The sequence below is a fragment of the Mustela nigripes genome, chromosome 10 (assembly GCF_022355385.1).
Source record: "Mustela nigripes isolate SB6536 chromosome 10, MUSNIG.SB6536, whole genome shotgun sequence".
Classification (NCBI taxonomy): domain Eukaryota; kingdom Metazoa; phylum Chordata; class Mammalia; order Carnivora; family Mustelidae; genus Mustela; species Mustela nigripes.
The window spans coordinates 31,783,622-31,810,419 of record NC_081566.1 but is presented as its reverse complement, the minus strand read 5'-3'; the positions used below and the strand labels follow the sequence as shown (position 1 = coordinate 31,810,419).

General features: G+C 41.8%; 1 protein-coding gene across 4 annotated transcripts in view; it reads left to right on the top strand.

Moving 5' to 3' along the window:
* The window catches only part of HHAT (hedgehog acyltransferase), a 360,097-nt gene that overhangs the window by 151,813 nt on the left and 181,486 nt on the right, over positions 1-26,798 (top strand). For all 4 annotated transcript variants that reach the window (XM_059412956.1, XM_059412955.1, XM_059412953.1 and 1 more), the window contains exon 8: positions 11,936-12,086. In XM_059412956.1, coding sequence (XP_059268939.1) covers positions 11,936-12,086 — 151 coding nt within the window. The remainder of the gene's footprint in view (positions 1-11,935; positions 12,087-26,798) is intronic.

The window sequence follows — 26,798 nt, the reverse complement described above, 5'->3', positions numbered from 1 at the left end:
CAGGGAGCCTGATGTGGGGCCGGATCCCAGGATCCTGGGATCATGACCTGAGCCTAAGGCAGACACCTAATTACTGAGCCACCCAGGTGCCGCCCCTTTGTCTTGTTTTTGACCTTAGGGGAAAAGCTCTCAGTTTTTCTCCATTAAGGATGATGTTATCTGTGGATTTTTCATAAATGGCTTTTATTATGTTTAGTATGTTCCCTCTAAACCTGACATTTTATTGTGAATGGATGTTGTACTTTGTCAAATGCTTTTTCTTGGTCTGTTGAAATTATCATATGGTTCTTAGCCTTTCTCTTATTGATATGATATATCATATTGATTTGCAACCACGCTTGCAAATTAGCAATAGATTCCACTTGATCATGGTGAATGGTTTTTTAAATGTACTGTTGGATTCAATTTCTACTATTTTGTTGAGGATTTTTGCATCTATGTTCATTGAAGATAGTGGCCTGTTCATTGAAGATAGTTCTCTTTTTTGGTTGTATCTTCTGGTTTTGGTTTCAGGGTAATGCTGGCCTTATAGAATGAATTTGGAAGTTTTCCTTCCTTTTCTATTTTTTTAAAACTTTTTATTAATATATAATGTATTATTAGCCCCAGGGGTACAGGCTTGTGAATCTCCAGGTTTACACACTTCACAGCACTCACCATAGCACATACCTTCCCCAATATCCATAACCCAATCACCCTCTCCCTACCTCCCTCTCCTTCGGCAACCCTCAGTTTGTTTTGTGAGATTAAGAGTCTCTTACGATTTTTCCCCCTCCTGATCCCTTCTTGTTTCATTTTTTCCTCCCATAACCCCCAAGCCCCCAACGATGGCTCTCAACTTCCTCATATCAGGGAGATCATATGATAATTGTCTTTCTCTGATTGACTTATTTCTCTCAGCATAATACCCTCTAGTTCCATCCACATCGTTGCAAATGGCAAGATTTCATTTCTTTTGATGGCTGCATAGTATTCCATTGTATATATACACCACATCTTCTTTATCCATTCATTTGTTGATGGACATCTAGGTTCTTTCTATAGTCTGGCTATTGTGGACATTGCTGCTATAAACATTCGGGTGTACGTGCCCCTTCGAATCACTACATTTGTATCTTTAGGGTAAATACCCAGTAGTGCAATTACGGGGTCATAGGGTAGCTCTATTTTCAACTTTTTGAGGAACATCCGTGCTGTTTTCCAGAGTAGCTGCACCAGCTTGCATTCCCACCAACAGTGTAGGAGGGTTCCCCTTTCTCCGCATCCTCGCCAGCATCTGTCATTTCCTGACTTGTTAATTTTAGCCATTCTAACTGGTTTGAGGTGGTATCTCATTGTGGTTTTGATTTGTACTTCCCTGATGCTGAGTGATATGGAGCACTTTTTCCTGTGTCTGTTGGCCATCTGGTGTTGTCTTTGCTGAAATGTCTGTTCATGTCTTCTGCCCATTTCTTGATTGGATTATTTGTTCTTTGGGTGTTGAGTTTGGTAAGTTTTTTATATAGATATTGGATACTAGCCCTTTACCTGATACGTCGTTTGCAAATACTTCTCCCATTCTGTTTGTTGTCTTTTGGTTTTATTGACTGTTTCCTTTGCTGTGCAGAAGCTTTTGATCTTGATCAAGTCCCAGTAGTTCATTTTCCCTCTTGCTTCCCTTGCCTTTGGCAACATTTCTAGGAAGAAGTTGCTGTGGCTGAGGTCAAAGAGGTTGCTGTCTGTGTTCTCAAGGATTTTGATGGATTCCTTTCTCACATTGAGGTCTTTCACCCATTCGGAGTCTATTGTGTGTGGTATAAAGAAATGGTCCAATTTCATTTTTCTGCATGTGGCTGTCCAGTTTTCCCAACACCATTTGTCGAAGAGACTTTTTTCCCTTGGACATTCTTTCTTGCTTTATTGAAGATTAGTTGACCATAGAGTTGAGGGTCTATTTCTGGGCTCTCTATTCTGTTCCACTGATCTATGTGTCTGTTTTTGTGCCAGTACCATACCATCTTGATGATGACAGCTTTGTAATAGAGCTTGAAGTCTAGAATTGTGATGCCACCAACTTTGGCTTTCATTCCCAACATTCCTCTGGCTATTCGAGGTCTTTTCTGGTTCCATATAAATTTTAGGATTATTTGTTCCATTTCTTTAAAAAAATGGATGGTATTTTGATAGGGATTGCATTAAACATATAGATTGCTTTAGGTAGCATAGATATTTTCACAGTATTTGTTCTTCCAATCCATGAACATGGAACATTTTTCCATTTCTTTGTGTCTTCCTTAATTTCTTTCATGAGTATTTCATAGTTTTCTGAGTACAGATTCTTTGCCTCTTTGGTTAGGTTTATTCCTAGGTATCTTGTGGTTTTGGGTGCAATTTAAATGGGATGGAGTTCTTAATTTCTTTCTTCTGTCTTGTTGTTGATGTATAAAAATGCACTGATTTCTATGCATTGATTTTATACCCTGACACTTTACTGAATGCCTGTATGAATTCTAACAGATTTGGAGTAGAGACTTTTGGGTTTTCCATGTAAAGTATCATATCATCTACAAAGAGTGATAGTTTTACTTCTTTTTTGCCAATTTGGATGCCTTTAATTTCTTTTTGTTGTCTGATTGCTGAGGCTAGGACTTCTAGTACTATGTTGAATAGCAGTAGTAATAATGGACATCCCTGCATGTTCCTGGCCTTAGTGGAAAAGCTCTCAGTTTTTCTCCATTGAGAATGATATCTGTAGTGGGGTTTTCATAGATGGCTTTGATGATATTGAGGTATGTATCCTCTATCCCTACACTATGAAGGGTTTTGATGAGGAAAGGATGCTGTACTTTGTCAAATGCTTTTTCAGCATCTATTGAGAGTATCAGATGGTTCTTGTTCTTTCTTTTATTAATGTATCAGACTGATTGATTTGCGGATGTTGAACCAACCTTGCAGCCCTGGAATAAATCTCACTTGGTAGTGGTGAATAACCCTTTTAATGTATTGTTGGATCCTATTGGCTAGTATTTTGGTGAGAATTTTCACATCTGTGTTCATCAAGGATATTGGTCTGTGATTCTCTTTTTTGATGGGGTCTTTGTCTGGTTTGGGATCAATGTAATGCTGGCCTCATAAAATGAGTTGGAAGTTTTCCTTCCATTTCTATTTTTTAGAGAATTTCAGGAGAATAGAAATTACTTCTTCTTTAAATGCTTGATAGAATTCCCCTGGGAAGTCGTCTGGCCCTGGGCTCTTGTTTGTTGGGAGATTTTTGATGACTGCTTCAATCTTCTTACTGGTTATGGGACTGTTCAGGTTTTCTATTTCTTCCTGGTTCAGTTGTGGTAGTTTATATGTCTTTAGGAGTGCATCCATTTCTTCCAGATTGTCAGATTTGCTGGCGTATAGTTGCTCATAATATGTTCTTATAATTATTTGTATTTCTTTGGTGTTGGCTGTGATCTCTCCTCTTTCATTCATGATTTTATTTATTCATGTCCATTCTCTTTTCTTTTTGATAAGTCGGGCCAGGGGTTTATCAATCTTATTAATTCTTTCAAAGAACCAGCTCCTAGTTTTGTTGATTTGTTCTATTGGTTTTGGTTTTTGGTTTTTTGTTTCTATTTCATTGATTTCTGCTCTAATCTTTATTATTTCTCTTCTCCTGCTGGGTTTAAACTTTCTTTGTTATTCTTTCTCCAGCTCCTTTAGGTGTAGGGTTAGGTTGTGTATTTGAGACCTTTCTTGTTTCTTGAGAAAGGCTTGTACTGCTCTGTTTCCCTCTCAGGACTGCCTTTGCTGCGTCCCACAGATTTTGAACTATTGTGTTTTCATTATCATTTGTTTCCATGAATTTTCAAAATTCTTCTTTAATTTCCTGGTTGACCCATTCATTCTTTAGAAGGATGCTCTTTAGTTTCCATGTATTTGGATTCTTTCCAAATTTCCTCTTATGATTGAGTTCTAGCTTCAGAGCATTGTGGTCTGAAAATATGCAAGGAATCATCCCAATCTTTTGATACTGGTTGAGACCTGATTTATGACCCAGGATGTGATCTATTCTGGAGAATGTTCCATGTGCACTAGAGAAGAATGTGTATTCTGTTGCATTGGGATGGAATGTTCTGTATATATCTGTGATGTCCATCTGGCCCAGTGTGTCATTTAAGGCCTTTATTTCCTTGTTGTTCTTTTGCTTGGATGATCTGTCCTTTTCAATGAGGGGAGTGTTAAAGTCCCCTACTATTATTGTGTTATTGTTGGTGTGTTTCTTTGATTTTGTTATTAATTGCTTTATGTAGTTGGCTGCTCCCATGTTAGGGGCATAGATCTTCTTGTTGGACAGACCCTTTGAGTATGATATAGAGTCCTTTCTCTTCTCTTATTATAGTCTTTAGCTTAATATCTAACTGATCTAAGGATTGCCACCACAGCTTTCTTTTGATGTCCATTAGCATGTAAATGGTTTCCCACCCCCTCACTTTAAATCTGGAGGTATCTTTGGGTCTAAAATGAGTTTCTTGTAGACAGCATGTTGATGGGTTGTTTTTTATCCATTCTGATACCCTGTGTCTTTGATTGGGGCATTTAGCCCATTTACATTCAGATTAACTATTGAGAGATATGCATTTAGTGCCATTGTATTGCCTGTAAGGTGACTGTTACTGTATATTGTCTGTTCCTTTCTGGTCTACTAGTTTTAGGCTCTCTCTTTGCTTTGAGGACCCCTTTCAATATTTCCTGTAGAGCTGGTTTGGTGTTTACAGTTCTTTTAGTTTTTGTTTGTCCTGGACCTTTTTATCTCTCTTTCTATTATCAATGATAACCTAGCTGGATATAGTATTCTTGGCTGCATGTTTTTCTCATTTAGTGCTCTGAATATATCATGCCAGTTTTTTCTGGCCTGCCAGGTCTCTGTGCATAAGTCTGCTGCCAATCTAATATTTTTACCATTATATATTACAGACTTCTTGTCCTGAACTGCTTTTAGGATTTTCTCTTTGTCACTAAGACTTTTAAGTCTTACTATTAGATGATGGGGTGTGGACCTATTCTTATAGATTTTGATGGGATTCTCTGTGCCTCCTGGATTTTGATGTTTGTTCCCTTTGCCATATTAGGGAAATTCTCTACAATAATTTGCTCCAATATACCTTCTGCCCCCCTCTCTCTGTTTTCTTCTTCTGGAATCCCAATTATTCCAATATTGTTTAAATTTATGGTATCACTTATTTCTCGAATTCTCCCCTTGTTGTCTAGTAGTTGTTTGTCTTTCTTTTGCTCAGCTTCTTTATTCTCCATCATTTGGTCTTCTATTCTCTCTTCTGCCTAATTCTCTCTTCTGCCTCATTTATCCTAGCAGTAAGAACCTGCATTTTTTATTGCACCTCATTAATAGCTTTTTTGATTTCAGCTTTGTTAGATTTTAGTTCTTTTATTTCTCCAGAAAGGGTTTTTATTTCTCCATACAGAGTTTCTCTAATATCTTCCATGCCTTTTTTGAGCCCAGCTAGCACCTTGATAATCATCATTCTGAACTTTAGATCTGACATATTACCAATGTCTGTATTGATTAGGTCCCTAGCCTTCAGTACTGCCTCGTATTCTTTTTTTTGTGGTGTGAGTTTTTCTGCCTTGTCATTTTATCCAGATAAGAATATATGAATGAAAGAACAAAACACTAAAGGGGTGGCAAAGACCTCAGAAAAATGTACATGAACCAAATCAGGAGACCCTAAAACATGGGGAAAAAAGGGGGGGTAAAAAGAAGTTTAAAAAATAATGAATACTGTTATGCTGAAAATAAATAAAAAATAAATTAAAAAAAAATAAAAAAATAATAAAAAAGAAGTTTAAAAAAATAGAAAAGGAAAAAAGAAGAAATATATATTAGACTGGTGAATAGAACAGAACCACCCACTTGGTTTGGGAGTATTTTGGTCTCTTAGAAGAAAGTACCTCCCAAAATTTTAAAAGAAAAATACTTACATACATACACATACAAATACGGATAAACATGATGAAGGGACAGAATATCACTGTAAAGATGATGATTTTTAAAAAATGCTAAAAAAGGAGTTGAGAAGATAAGCTGGTTGGGAAAAAACAGAAAAAGAAAGTGGAGAGAATTTGCTCAGTGTGGAGACCAGAACAAACCCTGTGCTAGATTTAGGGTATATTTTGATCTATTAGGAGAAGTTGTATCCCAAAATTTTTTAGAAGAAAAAACCCTATGTGTATACAAAAGATAAAGTTAGATACAACGGAGGATAAAATATGACTATAATAATAAAAGTCCAAAAAGATTTTTTTTTAAAAAGGTATTGTTAACATAAACTAGTTAAAAAATGTTAAAAGAGTAAAAAGTAAAAGTCAAAAAATTAGAATAAGAAAAAAATAAAATTAAAAAAATTTAATTAATTTTGCAAGACTAAAGAATAATGGGGAGAAAGCCATGAACTCCATGCTTTGCTTTCCCCTTCTCATATTCCACTGTTCTCCTTGATCAGTGAGCTTGGTCTTGGCTGGATTTCTTGCTGATCTTCTCCGGGGAGGGGCCTGTTACAGTGATTCTCAAGTGTCTTTGCATGAGGTGGAATTGCACTGCCCTTGCCAGGGGTCAGGCTAAGTAATCCTTTGGTTCGCTCGAGAGCTTTTGTTCCCTCGAGAGCTTTCCGTAGAGCTCTGGAAGACAGGAATGAAAATGGCGGCCTCCCAATCTCTGGCTTGGAGGAGCCGAGAGCTGGCTGAGAGCTCGGGGCTGCACTTCTCGGTGCGCCATCGGAGAAAAGCACTCAATCACTCCCATCTCCCTGGGCTCCGGCCGTGCTCTGAGTTCACCCGTCCTGTGACCGAGAGCTTCTGTCTCTGACACACAGCCCCCCTGGAGTCTCCAGATGCAGTAGATTCCTACCGCTCTTCCAGGGGGTTCTCCTTGGATCTTGTGGGGTCCCTGCTCAGTGGTCTGACTGTGCCACAGATCACAGTTTAAGGTAACTCCTCTGCTCCGTCTCTGTAGCTGGCTTCTCCCCTCTAATACCTGTGAGCTCTGAACTACACTCAGACACCCACGATCCTTCTGTGACCCCACGGGATCTGAGACCACACTGTCCCTGCAAGGGATCCGCCTCTGCTTATCCTCTGGAGCGATGTCTCTCAGTGGAGCAGACCTCTTAACATTCTGTTTTTGTGCTCTGTTGTTCCGCTGCTTGCCAGGAGCGGGCCCCTCCCCTGTGTTCCCGTTGCTTTGGATTCACTTCTCCACGGGTCCTACCTTTCAGAAAGTGGTTGATTTTCTGTTTCTAGAATTGCTGCTCTTCTCTTTGATCTCTTTTTGGATTTGTAGGTGTTTGGAATGGTTTGATAACTATCTAGCTGAACTCCTGCTACCTGATGTCATCTCAGCCTGCTACTCCTCCCCTCCTTTTCTATTTTTTTGGAATAGTTTGAGAAGAATAAGATTTTAACTTTTCTGTAAATGTTTGGTAGAATTAACCTGTGAAGCCATCTGGTCCTGGGCTCTTGTTTGTTGGGAATTTTTTTTTTTTTTTTTTTTTTTTTTTTAAGATTTTATTTATTTATTTGACAGAGAGAGATCACAAGTAGGCAGAGAGGCAGGCAGAGAGAGAGAGGAGGAAGCAGGCTCCCCGCTGAGCAGAGAGCCCGATGCGGGACTCGATCCCAGGACCCTGAGATCATGACCTGAGCCGAAGGCAGCGGCTCAACCCACTGAGCCACCCAGGCGCCCTGTTGGGAATTTTTAAATCACTGATTCAATTTCTTTGCTGGTAATTGGTCTGTTCGGATCTTCTTGATTACTCTTTATAGTGCTAGTTTTTATCCTAGATGTTATAAAAGAAAGTTTATTTTTAAAAAAAACTGGGTAGAACACTTACTATGAGATTAAAAAAACAAATTTTAAAAAAATGTATAAAATAATATTGTTAACTGTAGGCATGAGACATTCGTGTAAAGAACTTTATATGAGAAGAAACTTTTTATTTTTTATTTTTTTATTTTTTAAAGATTTTATTTATTTATTTGACAGAGAGAGATCACAACTAGGCAGAGAGGCAGGCAGAGAGAGAGGAGGAAGCAGGCTCTCCACTGAGCAGAGAGCCCGATGCGGGACTCGATCCCAGGACCCTGAGATCATGACCTGAGCTGAAGGCAGCAGCTTAACCCACTGAGCCACTCAGGCGCCCAACTTTTTAAAAAGATTTACTTATTTTACAGAGAGTGCGCACATAAGCACAATAGAGAGGGTGAGAGGAAAAGAGAGAATCTCAAGCAGACTGCCCACTGTGTGTGAAGACCTATGCGGGGCTTGATCACATAACCTGAGCTGAAACTAAGAGTCAGATACTTAAACAACTGCACCACCCAAGTACCCTGAAAATAAACTTTCATAAAATGTTTAGGCTTCTTGAATCTGAACAGACTTAGTCTAAACAGCATTTAAACAAAATCTAGAGTAGGTTAGATGTAGACAAGGTCAAAATGGCTGGAGTCATTTTCCTTGGAACAGAAAAGGTTCAGAGATGAATGAAGTCAGGCCATGGATAGAAGTGAGAGCCCAGGATAGGCTGGAGGTGAGAGAGTGCAACAGTGAGTCAGGGCACACAAACTGGTGGGGAAGCATAATAGTGCAGAGACACCATGCTTCTTGAAACATATCAAAACTGGTATCAGTGTCTTATACTGACTATGAAAATCTTGATGGCAGGGCTCAGCTGTATGAAAATGGTGGCTCTGCAGCTGACTGACAGAGTCAAGGGGCCTTTCTGTGGCCAACTCTGTGGCCAACTCTCCCCAGTCCTTGGCAAATTCTGGCCTAAGACACAGCTTGACCCATTCTGGGTTCATGAAGACTTTTCGTTAGGTGGATGCTAAGTTCTTCAGGTCTAGCAGATCTAACAATTTAAGAGGATTTTATCCACTTTAGATCCTTGTGTGTACCACTGGGAAGAACTTCCCATCATTAGCACCATTCACTGGGCAAGCTGCTCTTCACTGGGCACCTGTTATTGAAAGTCCTGATGTTCAACCATGTGGGCATGGGCTTTGAGCATCCTGTAATCTGGTAGGAAATATCTGTAAGTACAAGAAAGCCTATAGGGTAATGTGTAATAAGGGTGTTAGTGCTCCTTCCTCATATATAATGTAGATCGTATGATGCTAGAATTGATATTATCAAATATTTAAATGAATAGGCCATTTAAAAAATCTTACAGACTTTCATTTATATGCCTCAAATGTGATGACTGTATAAAAATAGTGTCACATTAAAAGCAGTGTTTGAAAAGGAAGCAGATCATTTTCCCTGATTTTGAATCCTGTTAACAGGGAAAAGAAGTTTCTGTTGCTTCATAGGATGTGAAGTAGCTCCAGGTGGCCTTAACCTTGGACAGTCTTCCCTGGGTCCTCTGGTGCCTTCTTCAGGCTGTTCAATTTTAGCTCTGGAAGCTTTGTGCCCTTTAATTAGGCATCTTTACTTCTGTCCTGCTTCTTCTAGCTCTGGGATTTTTCTGACTACAGTCTGGAGGTTCATTTTGGATTATTTTAGAGTCCCCTGCCCTTTCCATCTTGACCAGTGGAACAGAGTTATTTTTTATATTTTATTTTTTATTTGATAAAGAGAGACACAGCAAGAGAAGGAACACAAGTTTTGGGGAGTGGAAGAGGTGGCTTTCTCTGCAGGAAGCCCAATGCGGGGCTTGATCCCAGGGCCCTGGGATCATGACCTGAGCGGAAGGCAGATGCTTAATGACTGAGCCATTCAGCACCCCATGGAACAGAGTTCTTCACCACTCAGTGTGGTTATATGCCCCCTAAATACTTTTATATGGTATTGCTAGCATATACACCCCACTTCTTGAAGGGTGTGTATATATACACACTTATATACATATATATTTTCTAATATATTCATGTATATATATTTTTCTACACACACACACACGTATGCACACCAGCTTTTTTTTTTCTTGATTGCTATCAGATTGCTATCTAAGAGTGCTACAATTTTATACCCAGTTGTTTCAGTACATGTGATTGTAGTCTAGTTTCCACAAGTCTGAAGAACCCTGATTGGGAATGAGACACAGTGATTCCTGGATTTTTTCTTGTAAGACATGTGGCTTTTGAATTTGAACCACCATTTGCCTTCACCCAAACTATATATTCCGAAAATGGCTCTCTGTTTCTTCTGGCACAGAGTTACCATTTACAGCCACACTCTCCATTGTAGTGACATCCTTGTATAACATAGCAAGTGCCAGGCAGTAATATTTTCTGCCAGTACTTCTTTAATGCTTAGTTATTTCCTTCTCAGAAGCTCACAGATAACGTGCTCAGCTGCAGCAACCTGCCCTGCAGGATTTCCCACACATGGAGGAAGACGCTCTGGGGGTTGGACAGCACATGGCCACCAGTTGTCTTCTCGGGGCTTCCATTCCCACTTTGCCCTCTGCCTTCTCCTGTGAGCACTGCTCTGCCAAACCTGCCACACCTCCCACCTGCTGAGGCCAGTGTGAATGGGGCCACCATCTGGCCCAGGTCTGTGGTTCCCCCTTGGGCTTAGGGCACAGAGGTCAAAGTGGCCAGGAAACTTGAGGAGAGAAGAAAGGTGGTAGAGCTCCCTGAGCCCTTGCTGCAGAAGTGAGTCATTCTCAGCGGCTTTTAGGATATTCACAGATACGTGCAACTATCCCCACTGCCAATTTTATAATATTTTAATTATCTCAAAACCTAAAGGAAACCTTACCCTTTAGCCACCACTTCCGTCATTACCCCACCCCCTACCTCTCCAGTGCCAGGGACCTACTAATCAGCTTTCTATTTCTGTCTCTGTTACCTTTTTCTGGACTTTCATATGAATGGAATAGAATACGTGGTTACTCATGACTGGCTTATCTCAGCATAATGTTTCAAGTTTCATCCATGTTAAAAAAATAAAAGATTCACCCATGTTGTAGCACGTGTCACTATTTCATCCCTTTTCATGGCAGCATAATATTCCATTGTATGGGTAGACCACATTTTGTTTATTTGTCTGTTGATGGATATTTCGGTTGTTTCATCTTTTGGTTGGTGTTGATAATATCACTACAAATATTTGGATATAGGTTTCTGTGTGGATATCTGTTCTCATTTCTCTTGGGTATATACCAAAAGTAGAATGGTTGGGTCATGTGGTAACTTTAAGTTTATTCATTTCAGGAAATGCCAAGTGGTTTCCCAAAGTGGCTGCACCATTTTTCTTTCTTGTCAGCAGTGTATGACAGTTCCAATTTCTCCACATCTTTCTCACCATTTGTTGATCTGACTTTTTGATTTTTAGCCATACTAGTGGGTGGGTGTGGGTGTGAGCTCATGAGGTTTTGGAAGAATTTGGGGAGGATTTTCCCTTTTTTTTTTCTTAAAAGATTTTATTTATTTATTTGCCAGAGAGAGAGAGAGAGAGAGATGGAGTGTGAGCACAGCAGGCAGAGTGGCAGCAGAGGCAGAGGGAGAAGCAGGCTCCCCGCCGAGCAAGAAGCCCGATGTGGGACTCGATCCCAGGATGCTGGGATCATGACCTGAGCCTAAGGCAGCCATTTAATCAACTGAGCCACCCAGGCGTCCCAGATTTTCCCTTTCTAGTAGTTTTGAAATCCATTATATATAATTAAATATAAATAAATATTAGAAATATAATTTAAATGCATAACTATATACAAAATATTTTTAAATGTAGCGTCTTTAGAAGAATGGCCTATCACAGTAATAAAGAAGATTTCAATATTTGCTCATTCAAATATTCTTACTGCTCCAAACCAACGTGGGAAACTTTGTAATGCATGAGGGAAGGGGATGGAAGGGGATGGGTGGGATGTGGGAGCAGGTGGGGTATTTTCAGGGACAGGAGATTGCCCTATTGCTTATCTGAGTGTCTCACAGCTCCCCCGTCTTTCAGGAGGACTGGCATTGGCCCATGTGCTCTTCTTCTATCTGAAGTACTTGGTGCTCTTCGGTGTCCCAGCTCTGCTCATGCGCCTGGATGGACTCACGCCGCCACCCCTCCCTCGCTGTGTGAGCACCATGTTCAGTTTCACGGGGATGTGGAGGTCAGTAGTTTGTTTTATTAAAGGCTTTTGGGGATGTCCAGTGGGAGGAGCCATGGCTTGGCGAGCTTCAGAGGGTTTGGGCCACCATCCTTTCTCTGTCCCTGACTCAAGCTACACTTGGCACTCAGCTTTCTTCATCTGTCTAATAGGATGACAATCTGTGCTTTCCGAACAACTCAAAATTACTGCCAAGCTGTGAAGATAATGTGAGATAGGACAATTTCTCTCCAGGTCTATGTACAAATGCACTTAGGCTGACGTGTAAATGGTGTCTTACTAACGTGGGATAGGCTGCAGTGGATTATTTTATTGCTTTCTGTTTTTCTTGAAAATGACCTCTGTCCATGTGGGACTGTCAGTTAAAAACAACAGAATTAGGATAATAGAATAGGTCCCTGTTGGCATTTACTAGCTCCCAGATCTGGGACAATTTACTAAATTTCTCTAAGTTTCAATTTTCTTCTTTCTTAAATGGTAATAATAATAGTGAGGGTGATTATACCCATATTTGAGAGTTGTTTTGAATATTAAATAAGCTGATGTATTTAAGGCATTTGGCACATAGATGTTTACAAATGTTAGCTTTTTATCCTTTTATTGTTCCTATACTTGATGCACATGGATAGACAGATGTGTTTTCTGAGTTTTCTTTCTCTTCTTGATTTTTCCCCATAAACGTATGGCTGGCCTGGAGTTTTTGTTCCAAAAGATCCCTCAGCCCCCTGCTGTTTCTGATGTTCTCCAGATGGGCTTGCTTGCTGCTGTGTGTTTCTTATCACCTCGAGTGTGCAGTAAGTGACAGGCTTGCTTTTGCAATTGCGAACCTAATGGAGGAAGCTCAGCCTGGGGACCTGCTTACTCGTGGGGGTCAGCATGTCTTAGGCACCTCCATTTCCCCCACCCGAGCCTCATCCCTGCTCGGAGTTGCTGTTCTGGCTCATTCACATGGCACTTTTCATCTTATATTTCATCTCTGTAGGCAGTAGATAGAGGACCCAGGTAGAGGAAGAGCTCAGTGAATATTACCATATCTGATGTTACTGTAAACAAAGGTGTAGGTAGCCTGCGACAGGCCGAAGCAGCTTCCATAGCAGCTGATTCTAGATGCTGATTCTAGATGCTGATTTTAAACCTCTGAAATGCATTTTGTTATTGGTTCAGTTTGCTTCTTGGGATTAGAAATTTCATATGGTTATTGCAAGTAATGTTAGAGGATTACTTTGATTTGTCCTTAATTACGTCAATTATGCTAGGTTGCCCAGTTTTAATGGCAGGGTTGGAGAATGTTAGCAAAGGGGTTTTCTCTAGCCAGGGGGACACAGCGGGGTTCTTCGTTAAAAGGTGATCCTGGTTGGTGGCTCTGTTAACTTCTGACTTACTCATAAAATTAATTTACTAAACAAATGGGTTGGGATCCAGCACGATTTGGGGTCCTATCTCCAATGACTGGTGTGCGCCTAGCATGGTTCTTCTGCCTTCCTGTGAATGCTTGCTCTCATGCAGGTCTTAGGAAGCATATACTCCTAAAGGGCTTCTTGTGTTGATTGGTATAATGAAAACCCATGACTCTTGGGCAGGCATGCTAGACCCAGGCTCCTTGCCCATAGAGCTCAGCCCACTGATGGTCACAAGAGGCTGTTTGGACTGTTGACTGTATTTCACATTCAGAGTAGTTGTCTTCTTGTCCTTTATTATTTTAATTAATTTTGGGGGGGAGTCCGATAACCTCTGTTGTCTATACACAACAAAAGCAGAGAGAGCGTATCTGCCAAGACCTTTTTCATTTTCGGTTAGAACTAGATTCAAATCGTGTAGACTAGAGGTTGTGGAAACATTCCTTCCTCCCTCTCCTTAAAGTTTTAAGACAGATGTGGGCGAGAGAGTGATAGGAGATGCTGTGAGCTGGAAGCTCTGGGTGAGCCCGGGGAGTGATGCGGTTCTACGGGGAAGTGTTTACGAGAGTTTGTGATGTCGTGACAAACATGGTCTTTTCTGGGAGTGACCTAGACTTTTATTTATTTTTATTTTTAATTTTTTTTTCAGAAGATTTATTTATTTGACACAGAGAGAGAGATCACAGGCAGAGTAGTAGGCAGAGAGAGAGGGGGAAGCAGGCTCCCCACTGAGCAGAGAGTCTGATTTGGAGCTCGATCCCAGGACCCTGAGATCATGACCTGAGTGGAAGGCAGAGGCTTAACCCACTGAGCCACCCTGGCAACCCAAGACTTTTATCCTGGCTTTCCCCCCTCAGCTTACATGGGGTAGGTTTTTCCCTTCACAAGTTTTGGTTTGCTAAAGGGTTTCCCAGTTTGCCTGTTATACTTAGAAACATCTTGGTCTTTGTTCTTGTACACCGTGACCATGCCTCACTAAATAGTTGAATTTAGGAAGGGAGGTCAACTCTGCCCTACAGTGCACAATTTAAGGCTCAGAAGAAATAGTTTTGAATTGAAAAAATAAACCTTATAGCTTCGCTTTTACACTGTTTGCAGATATTCCCCTGTCCTAAAGAGGAAATTTATCCTGTTCGCATTTGGGATCTGGTAGCCTAACCCTACAGCAGCCCTGATCCCCACTCTCTAACTTTTCTCTGTAAAATGCACACTGAAGGAAAATAAAGTTTTGAACTTGTAGTTTCTGTTTACATCTAGCTTTATCTTAATATTCCTGAGCCATCTATCGAGGTGTTGCCACAGACAGGGAATTGCCTCCTCCTCCTGGATAGGGGTCTGGAAGGGACTGAGTCACAAACAGATGTGAAAGCTGGCCATGCACATTACTCTGGGCAGTGGCAGCCAGTCATACAGTGACACAAAGGGAAGGGTGGATGGGAAGTGGAGGGAAGAAATTTAAAAACCGTGTTCACAGATTGTCTAGTGGTTACCTGACCTTCTAGAAAGTCCATACTGAATTTGGTTTATTTATTTATTTTAGCCTTTATTTAGTTGAGACAGCAAGAGAGAGCACAAGTCAGGAGGAGGGGCAGAGGGAGAGGGAGGAGCAGACTTCTCATTGAGCAAGGAGCCCAATGTGGGGCTCGATCCCAAGACCCTGGGATCATGACTTGAGCCGAAGGTAGATGCTTAATGGACTTAGCCACCCAGGTGTCCCTGGATGAGGTTTAGAACTGGTGATGAGAGATGAATTTTTAGCCTCCCATTTTAAAGGCAGCTTATACACCTAAACACTGTGCTGACTGATTACAGCATATTTCAGTCTACTTACCAGTGAGAGAAGACTTGAAGCCAGCAGCCTACTGTATCAGGAGTCTGAGCTCTACATCATAGAACAGATGACACTGGCCGTCAGCAGAGAGATAATGTTCCTTGACATGCTAGTTCAAATTGGTCACGAAAAATTGCAATTTACCCAGATAGCCCAGACCTGAAAGGTAAGACCTGGTGGATTTGTTTATTTATTTATTTTTTCCCCTTCTAGCTCTTTTCTTTTTTATAATTCCTGCTCATATATTTAGCGGCATAACAAAACCCTAAGGAGTACTTGTATTCCCACTTGTGTGATTTTTCTGTGACCTTACAGACCTGAGAAATTGAGAATTTTCTGCTTAATTTTTAGATTTCATGTTTTAATTTAGGTAGGCTGAGATCTATAATGAGCATCATTTGCTGGGAGTCATTAAAGATGACATTGCATGTCCCAGGTTTCAAATTAGAAGTCTGATCATGTTCCTCTGATTTGATTTTTAGCTATGGAAGCAAAGTGTGCAAAGTGGTAGAATTTCTCATGATGGCTGGTGAGTTATAGGTCAATTTCAATTATCTCAGGAATTTTGCACAGCTTGCCCTCTGCCGTTCTTGAATTATGGTGCTCTCAGGTCTTCATAGGCAAACTCATGTATCACTGCCTAACCCAGAGAAATTTGGGTACTGCTAGACCTTAATCTGTGGGGACATTTTGGAATTGGGGCTGAGGTGGAGCCTGAGCCTCTTCTTTCGGTGGGAAATTGATGGCATGAATTTTTAGGTCAATAGAAGAATTTAGGGCCTGGGTGAGAGTTGGTCCAGGTCTGTGGTAGATGATGAAAACTAGCTCTGCAAACTGCTGCCTTTGAATCATTTCTGACCTCAGGCTGCAGGACTGGATGGTGAGCGTGGAGTTGGTGAAGGACACACCTTGTCCACCAGCCCCGCTGGGGGAACATAACATAAACATGAACATAAAGGGGGAAAGATTAAAAGGGTACCATTGATATGCGTTCACTATTTTTGCAGGCAGCCTACTAACCAAGATCTTGTTACTAACTGTGTGACTTGGGTAAATAATTAAAATGCTCTGGGCTAGCCTTTTCATGTCTAAAATAGAGATAATAATAGCACTTGGCACACAGGGGCAATGTGAGGGTTGACCAAGCCTGATGTTCAGTAGGTCCTCAGGAAGGAGTAGCTTCTAAGTATTTTTTTGCACTTGAAAATCTAGCAAAGCCGGAGCTAACTGAGAAGTCAGCCTGTGGGTGTGTGGTATTGGGGAAGCAATGGGCAGTGATCGGACTGGCCGAGGAAAGGCTCCAGTCCAGCTCTGAGCCTGGGATGTGACAGCTCAGAGATAAAGGCTGTGGTGGAGAAATCACGGGCTCTCTGCCCTCAGAGGAGAAATGGATCCACTCGATTCTCAGTTTTCTCTACTGTTGAATGAAAGAAAGACCTCTCGTCTTTAGATGTTGTCTATATTCCCTTCCATTTCTGTGTTTATATGATCCCCAGCTGCATTGGATGGGGAGGACCACCAGGCCCTGGGGGTGGAGTCTTGTCTCCCTCACCATCCATGCGGTTCGTCAAAAAGCCATTTAACCTTCTAATACCTCAATTTTCTGAGGCAGTAAAATAAAGCTCACCATAAGACTTGCCTCCCTGGGTTCTTGCAAGGCTTCAGTGAGACCAGAGCTAATGCAGGAACACAGGGCAGGTACACTGTAGACACTACGATGTTAGCCAATAATCAGAATTACAGATGTGCGTGTGAACTTCATACTGTGTGTTTTGTTTTGTGTTTTAAATTTCCCATAAAAGACAGGCCCAATGGCATGGGCAGTGGAAGGAGGTGGAAGGTGGTAGAAATGGGAAGTAATATGTGGAAAGCATGGATTTCAGAAGGAAAGCATGAGTTCCCTGTAATCTGCACTGATTTGAACTCTCCCTCACTTTAGGGGGTTCTTTTAGCATACAGTTCCCAGCTACTGGACATTTGTATTACCTCACATTTGGTCCTTCTGTCTTATCCCATATCAACAGACTAGATAACGTATTTCCTTTTCCCAACAGTTATATTTCAAAATCGCTTTACCTTTGCCTCCAACCACAGACTTACATAAATCAGAGTGGAATACCAAGTTGAAGCAGATTTTATGAACCATTATTATGTTTTGGTTCCTGGATTTATTTTGACTTCAAATATAGATACTCTGTCTCCTCTCCATTCCCTCCCCTTGTGGAGGATGCTTCCAACACGCGTGTTACTGAGCAAACTCTTAGACTGTGGTCTATCAGAGTTAGCAGTGCTCTGGCACAAGAAACAGTGGGCAGCTTCTGACGGAGGGCTCTCTGGCTGCTCACCAGTGACTGAGAGCCCAGATCTGGAGCCTGACTCCGTGGCTTTGATCCTGGCTCTACTACTTATTTTCTGGGGACCTCTATGTGCTTCAGTTTCCTTCTCTGGAAAATGGAGATGTGACTGTGCCCGCCTCTGGGAACGGATACCCTGAGTCCCCACAGCTCATACCCACCAGCCTGTAAGCTCTTTGAGGACAGTGATCAGACCTTCTTCTTGGTTAACCTGTGTCCCCCAGCACTCTCCTCAGGGCCCAGCATGTAGTGGGTGCTCAGGAACTCGGTGCTGCTGGGAGGAATGGTCACTTTTCTCTGAAATCTTCATCATCAGGTCTTAAGAGCAAACTTTTCAAACTTCTCCGTGTGACAGCTGTGCAGCTTCTCTGTGTAGCCTGCACCCCTGTGTCATTGCTGTGGGTGCAGGCTACACAGGTTTCGGCCACACTGATGCCTTGTGTTCCTTACCTCCCCGTGTGTGTCTCAGTGACTCTCAGTGGCTGGTGCGCCGAAAGACTGTATTGGCTTGCGGTTTCCTTGGGAATGAGTCTTCCTTGAAAGGAATGAGGAGTCAACACCTTCTTACCTTCATTCCTGTCATTTTTTTTTAGACATCCTGCCGCATCCCTGAGAGCAGTTGAAGGAGAGAGTTGCAAAGTTGAAGGAAGAAAAGCGATTCCATTCAGACTCTGATAGGAGAGAGGAGCTGTTTGTCTTTGGGGACAGGATTTGTCTGAGGGAGGGGCTGAAGAACAGATCCTAATGCCCTGCAGTGGAAGATGAGGAACCTAGGGGCAGACTAGGAGTGAAGCCCTTCTAGAACATGTCTTCACAATGAGTAATATTAAGAATAATAATAGTAATGGTAGTAACAGCAGCCCTGGGGTCTGCAAGCAGCAAAAACATCAAGCAAGGCATATTTCTGAGTGCTTTTGTATATTTAGTTTATTTAATCCTCACAAAACTCCTCTGTGTAGGTACTGTTACCCCACTTTGCAAATGATGAAAGTGAGACATAGAGAGGCTGAGTAATTCTCCTTAAATCGCACAGCTAGTTGGTGGTAAAGCTGGGCTTTGAACCCAGGCATGTGGCTCTGGACTCTGTACTTGTATCACCACCTTTTCCTGTCTCTCTAGAGAAATGAAACTGAAGTGAATTCCTCCCCCAGGTCTGGAGCTTGAGGCTTGTGTGACAGGATCTGGGACTTTGCGGGTATCTGAGAATGATGATTGTTTATGTACTGACTCCCTAGAAAGGGAGGTGGAGCAGGGAAGGGTACAGTCAGGCAGTGGGTTGGCCTCTGTGCTCCCAGGGGTGAGGAGAAAGGGAGTTGCCATTTAACCCTGAGTAACTGTGGGGTCAGTGGGCCTGCATCCTTATGCAATCCTGAAACAGCTGCTTGAATGAAGGTGGGAGGAGAAGGGCTCGTCTGGTGCCAACAAGAGAAACTTGACTCCATTTTTCTTGCCAGTGTCTCCTGTGTGGAGCTTGGGTAATGGCTGTCCTTCTCCTACTGTGTTTCTTTACCTCACGTTGGTCTGGGTCGGATACTATTTGGCAATAAAAATGGAGAATTGCCCCTTCTCTGCTAGTCATTAAACGTCTGGTTCCCCACCACTATCTTCTTTCTTTCTTTCTTTTTTATTTTAGCACTATCTTATTTCTAATTTACACCTTCCCTTCAGCAAACTAGTGTTGCTCTTTTGTTCCACCTCAGATCTGAGGATTAAATTCAAAGTGCAACCTGCTTTTACTCTTAAATGCTTATATGAATTTTGATGTCTTGGTTTAACATCGGTATGCGGTAAGATCTCTCCTCCTTTGCCTGTGTAGTTTCTGCCTTTGGTGATAAGCTGAGGAAGCCCATTTGAAGTGTATTTATTTTTATATAAGGAGGAATTCCTACTTTAGGGATCCACTGATTGCTGAAACTGTTTTTCTGTAGATTCTCAAACACCTGCTCACCACAGACTTCCTGTCATCTAACACGGTGCCTGGCACATAGTAGGCACTCAACAAACATATTTCCTGAGTGAAAGATGAATGAACTCCTGTGCTCCTGCACTCCTGAAGAAGAAAGAAAAGAAAAATGGACTTAAATGCGAAGTGAGGGTCAGACTTACTTCCAGTGGCTAACCTGCCATCCTGACTGCATTTATGGTGACATAAAATACCATCTTTTGCCACATCATCTATTTCCTGTGTTGTGCCTGAGACTTTTTCTGGGCCTGCCTTGCAACAGCATGCATCCCAGGTTCTTCGTTTCTTTACAGTGTGAATGTTTCAATCTTTTCTGTAATGAATGACTTAACATTAGACCAAGAGGGAATTTGCATTTCTCTATGGTGTCTGGTGAAAAAAGAAGCGATTGAGTAATGAAAACAGCTCTATTCTTCTTCATTAGAGGCTAAAAACAACCAACAAACCACCACAACAACAAAAACAGCAAAGTAAAATTTAGAGGACCTTCACGGTTTTAGGGATGGGGGAATAAGGCAGAGACTGTCCTTTGTTCTCAGTGGCCTGCGATGGATGAACCCCTGATCAGTGGTGCTTGTGCAAAAGGAAATATGGCTAACATTCGGAGTCCCCTGAAGATGGCTGGGGAGCTGTCACCTGGAATGGGAAAATTATGCCGAAGGGGGGTTCTGAAAAACCGAACCTACAAATTATTATCCTTGAACCTCCTGGAACTTCCTATCCACTGCTTCTCCTCTCTGTTCTGTCTCTCTTTGTTTCATATTATTTAATGTCTCTAGCCCTGGCCATGGGAGTCATTTTGGCCCAGGACTGGAAGGAGCAGGACCAGCTCCATTACTCCTCACTTGAGGGGAAGCGAGGCCCTTGCTTCTTGAATGAAGAAGGCTCCTGGTATCCCACATCGCCATTCTCAGTGCATGTTTATCAGGAAAGTTGGTCTAAACCGTTGTCAGATTGGACGGAAGAAAGGAGCAATGAACTTAAAGATAAGCCAACAGACAGTATTCATACTGAAACACAAGGAGGAAAAAAAATAGGGGCGGGTGGCGGGGGAGACGAAAATCAGAACCAAGCATCAAAGAGCTGTAGGATAACATCAAATAGTCTAACATATGTGTCACTGGAGTCCCAGAAGGAAAAGGGAATGAAAGAAATATTTGAAGAGACAGTGTCCATAGAATTTCCAAAATTAGCGAGATAATAAACCACAGATCTAAGGGCCTCAGAAAACTCTAAACAAAATAAATACAAAGAAAAATACACCTAGGCACATCACAGTCAAAATGTTGAAGTCAAAGTTAAAGAGAAAATTTTTTGAAAGCAGTTAGAGGAAAAAAAAGAATATACAGAAACCATGTCAGAAACCATGCAAGCCAGGGCGCCTGGGTAGCTCAGGCAGTTAAGCATCTGCCTTCAGCTCAGATCATGATCCTGGGGTGCTGGGATTGAGCCCTGCATTGGGCTCTCTGCTTAGCAAGGAGCCTGCTTCTCCCTCTGCCTTCTTGTGTTCTCTTTCTTGCTATCAAATAAATAAATTTTTTAAATATCTAAAAAAAAAAAAAAAAGGAAACCATGCAAGCCAAAAGATAATGGAAAGACATCTTTAAGATACTGAAAAAGAAAAACTGTCAACATAGGATTCTGTATCCAATAAAGATGTCTTTTAAAATTAAAGGCAAAATAAATACATTAAAAAAAAAAAAGAAGAAAGAAATTAAAGTTTAGCCAGCAGACCAGAAGGCTGAGGAAGTTCTTCAAGCAGAAGGAAGCATAAAGCCAAATGGAATACTTATATCTATACAAAGAAATTAATAGTACCAGAAACGAGCTGGGGAGAAGAGGGATGTGTTTCAGTTTGCATACCGTCTGTTGGCTTATCTTTAAGTTCATTGCTTCTTTCTTCCATCCAATCTTCTTCAGATCCCAACCTAAAGTTGTAAAGGAAGATGAGGATTGACATTGTGGAGTTGGCCTCCCATGGAGGTCGTGGTGACCTTGACAACAATAGTCTTAGTGAAGTGGTGGGGGCAAAAGCCCCATTAAAATGGGCTCAGAGGACAATGGATCTGATCTGACCCCAGGAACCAGTGTGGGGTCTAATGAGGGGAAGCTAGTGCACATGGTGTGGTGAGGGCCCAGACTTCCTGTTTTCCTGACTGAGCTTCACCCAAGTTCTTCTTGACTAGGCAAACCCCTCTGAGTCTCAGCCAGGCCATTGCAAGGCCATGCACTACACTTTGCAGTGATCTCACTCCCCATTCATCACAGGTGTCTCTAAACCAGGTTTACTGGCCCACATCTTCCTACCTTCAATGTAGGAACTTCTTTATGTCTTCTTGCCGTAAGGCTGCTGAAGGAAGCTCAGCAATAGCAACTAGGTTCTTTCCTTTACTCTGCCTAACAATATTTACCCCAGTGTGGCCACCCTTTGTTGTAAAGAGCATTCTTCAGGTGGTCTATCACAGTATGGACCAGAAAGGAAAGCCAGAGCTTCTCGGCTTGGGTTTTTACTTCCACCTATATTTAACCTTCCCTTTTTGGACATGTTTCTGAGTTCTTCTGTCCTCTTCCATCTCTTCCCACAGTTCACTGTGTCACAAGAGATAGATTTTCTACTTCCCCCTTCTACCTTCTCTTTTGACATTCTTCTCTAGGGCAGGTAGCTTTATGGCTCAGCTCTTATAGTAGAAGGGGGTATTCTTTCTGTACTATAGGGAAGAATACTCTAAGATCTGATTCAGTTAGACATAGTTTTGTGAGTACTTGGACGAGGAATTAGGGATCGCTGGGAACAGAATACATTGTTTTAGTTTTCAAAAAGTCTCTTTTAGAATTATTCTTGTAAAGTAGTGTTGAGTAAGGATTTAGACATTATCATCACTGCCTGAGAACCAGAGCAGTAAGTAAGGTGTCCAAGATCATGCTGGTACCATGTTCTTACTGTATTAAAATCTAAACCCTAATCCTTTTTATCCAGAAAGGTTTAGATGCATAAATGCATTTGCTTGTAGATGACTAAGTGAAAATTCATACATTCAATAGCACCATGAATGAATAGATTTCCTTTTCCAATTATGCCAAGAATAAAGACAAAATTATTTAGTGTCATAGTTTTCTATGTCCTGAGATTTCAGTCTGCCATAGCTACAGGTTCATTACCTGCCACCTTCTTTTTTAAAATTTTTTTATTTATTTTTTAAAATTTCTTTTCAATGTTCCAGAATTCACTGTTTATGCACCACACACAGTGCTCCATGCAATACATGCCCTCTCTAACACCCACCACCAGACTCACCCAACCTCCCACTCTCGGCCCCTCCAAAACCCTCACTTTGTTTCTCAGAGTCCACAGTCTCTCATGGTTCATTTCCCCCTCCAATTTCCCCCAACTCACTTCTCCTCTCCATCTCCCCATGTCCTCCATGTTATTCCTTATGCTCCACAAATAAGCAAGACCAAATGAAAATTGACTCTCTCTGCTTGACTTATTTCATTCAGCATAATCTCTTCCAGTCCCATCCATGTTGATACAAAAGTTGGGTATTCATCCTTTCTGTTGGAGGCACCATACTGCATAGTGTATATGGACCATATCTTCTTTATCTGTTTGTCTGTTGGAGGGCATCTTGGTTCTTTCCACAGTTAGGCGACTGTGGCCATTGCTGCTGTGAACATTGGGGTACAGATGGCTCTTCTTTTCACTATATCTGTATCTTTGGGGTATATACCCAGTAGTGCAATTGTAAATTCCCAGTCATAGGGAAGCTCTATTATTAATTTCTTGAGGAATCTCTGTTTTCCAAAGAGGCTGCACCAACTTGCATTCCCACCAACAGTGTAAAAGTGTTTCCCTTTCTCCACATCCTCTCCAACACACGTGGTTTACTGTCTTGTTAATTTTGACCATTCTAACTGGTGTAAGGTGGTATCTCAATGTGGTTTTGATTTGAGTCTCCCTGATGGCTAATGATGATGAACATTTTTTCATGTGTCTGATAGCCATTTGTATGTCTTCTTTGGAGAAGTGTCTGTTCATGTCTTCTGCCCATTTTTGATTATATGTTTTGTGCGTGTTGAGTTTGAGGAGTTCTTTATAGATCTTAGATGTCTGCCCTTTGTACTGTAATTTGTGAGTATCTTCTCCCATTCCATGGGTTGCCTCTTTGTTTTGTTGACTGTTTCCTTTGCTGTGCAGAAGCTTTTGATCTCGATGAAGTCCCAAAAGTTCATTTTCACTTTTGTTTCCTTTGCCTTTGGAAACATATCTTGAAAGAGGTTGCTGTGACCGATGTTGTAGAGGTTAATGCCCATGTTCTCCTCTAGGATTCTGATAGATTCCTGCCTCACATTGAAGTCTTTTATCCATTTCGAGTTCCTGGGAAATTCTACCAAACTTTCAAAGAAGAAATAATACCTATTCTCCTGAAGCTGTTTCAAAAAATTGAAGCAGAAGGAAAACTTCCAGACTCTCTATGAAGCTAGAATTACCCTGACCCCCAAACCAGGCAGAAACCCTACGAAAAAGGAGAATTTCAGACCAGTATCCCTGCCACCTTCTTTTTGATCCACCCATCTGTAGTAGACATTCAAAGGATTTTCTCTCGAAATGCTAGCAAAATGTTATGATACAGTCCAACTTCTTACCTATTGAATAAGATGGACACTCTGCCTTCTAGTAAGTATTCTAAACTATAGTAGGCCTGCAGAGTAAAAGTTAAGACTTTTCTCTGCCTGTCATGCTTGAAAATAATGTTTTAGGGCACCTGGGTGACTCATTCGGTTAGGTGTCTGCCTTTGGCTCAGGTCATGATCCTAGGGTACTGGGATCGAGCCCCACATCGGGCTCCCTGCTCCATGGGAAGCCTGCTTCTCCCTCTCCCACTCCCTTTGCTTGTGTTCCCTCTCTCACTGTGTGTGTCTCTCTGTCAAATAAATAAATAAAATCTTAAAAAAGAAAAGAACGTTTTATTCTTAAGTATGACAGGCAAACCTGGCTCCAACCTGCTATTTCCAGTTCCTTCCACTCACCTTCTATTACAGTAAGAACTAGTCCTTGTTTCTCAGTCCAGCCCACCCTGTTCACCCACAGACCCTTATAACTTTGGGGCTGGCCTCCTGGGGCTGTAGGGCTCACCATGCTCCTCTTTCTTCTATCAGATATGATGCCTCCCACTGTACAATTCGGTGCCAGCTGCAGTGTCACTTTTCCTGTCAAGCTATGCTCCACTACCACCCCCTGGCAGAGGGATTGCTCATTCCTCTTTGCTTTATGGTACTTTGTACAAGGTTAACATATTCTAACACTTCTATTTGTTAATAGAGTCATTGTGTCTAGCTTATGGAGACCAGAGGCTATCACTCCTTACTTATTTTCTATATGGTATTTTAGTTTAATAGAGAAATGTCTGTATTTAGCAAGAGCCTTGCATTAGATCCTTGCTCTTCCAAATATGGTCTAAGGAACCACAGCATCAGACTCTCCTGGCAGCTTGCTAGAAATGCAGGATCCTGGGTCACACCCAAGACCTACTGAATTAGAATCTGCTTTGTAACAAGATCTCTTGGGGACACTGTATGCACATTAAAATTTAGGAAGCAATGGACTGAGCTAGATTAATCCTAAGGATTCCTCCATCCTGATTTGCCCTGACTCTGTAGACTACCTAGATAATGGCCCTGAATGACTGTAAGTTTGAGTATTTGCATGGGTCACAGGGACTGGTCCCCAGGAGAACTTCACTGGGAGCTTTTACTGATGTTCCTAGGGCATAAAACCACAGAAGGACAGAAGAGGCAGGTAGAATGAGTTCAACCAGCCTCAAGGTATGGAGGGGACTTGCAGGTGGCTTTTTGGTAAAGAATGAGCAGTCTGGTACAGTAGACTTTGAACCAGATGGGGGAGCCGCTGGTCTGTAGTCACAAAAACCTATGAAAAATGAATTCCTCCATTTGTTATCCCCAGAATGCTGTTGTCCTCCAGCTTGTTATCCTACATGTGGACTTCTTCCCATTTCTGCCTGCTTCCCTCTGTTCCCCTAAAATTGCTCCTTGTGTGTGGGAAGCCTAAAGATGAGGGTCTGTGCCATCCAGGAAGGAATGCCCAGTCTTTCCTGGTTGCTGACTGTGACCCTGAAGACAACCTTCTTTGGATTTTGGGAGGGCTGCCCCATTGCAAGGAGGGATGTAATTCCCAGTGAGTCTATTTATATGGGAGACTCAGCTTACCAGACTTCAGTAAAGCAATGCCTATGGACATGACCTTCCTGCTGAAGCAGGGATGATAAATATAAGTAGTCATTATGTTTCTGGGAAATGTCGCTAGCTGCAGAAGATTTGCTAAGAAGTTAATTAAAATATACATCATGTGTATTCTATATATGCCAGTTGTGTTATGATTAGTGAGTGAGTTAGCGGCACTCAGGCGAGGCTGCTTGCTGTGTTGTTACAGCCAAGGTTCTTCAGCTGGGAGTAGGGAGTAGCACTGTATCAGGGGACTGAGGAAAATGGACTTTCAGAGACTTCACAGTGGCTTAGCCCAAGTCCTGTTATGACACATTGCCATCATGATGTAAATTTGCATGTAATGTTACTTGTCTAGTTGGCAACTGACCTAATAGCAATATATTTCCCGGACCATTATTTTTTGTTTTACTAGGGATTAGGTACCCTTCTTGCAGTTTGTCATTTTACTGTAAAAATTGAGAGCTACAATTTAACAAGTTAGGTTCTCCAGGATTTCTCAAGTGAGAAATTGACTGTTTTGCAATGGGGCGAGATGCATGTATTTGAGACAGTGCTCCCCCTGAGCTGGGAGCCCAACATGGGACTCAGTCACAGGAACCCGGGATCATGACCCGAGCCGAAGGCAGATGCTTAGCCATATGAGCCACCCAGGTACCCCAGGAAGGGTGTATTTCCTTTAAAGAGTTGTGTGGTTACTCAGTCTCATGAAACTGATCCACAGAGAAATTGAAGGGACTAGTTTATATGTTATGTTTTCTGTGTTTCATTTCCTATTTGACAGCAGATTTAATTTCCTAAAAGTTACTCGTGATATCATCTGGCAGAACTTGGCCTTTGACTCAAAATCATTAGCAATTAAAATGTGGTCTCTGTGCTTTTCTTCCTCAAGGTCATTGGCCACCGAAGTCCCATCAGTAAAGCCGAGAA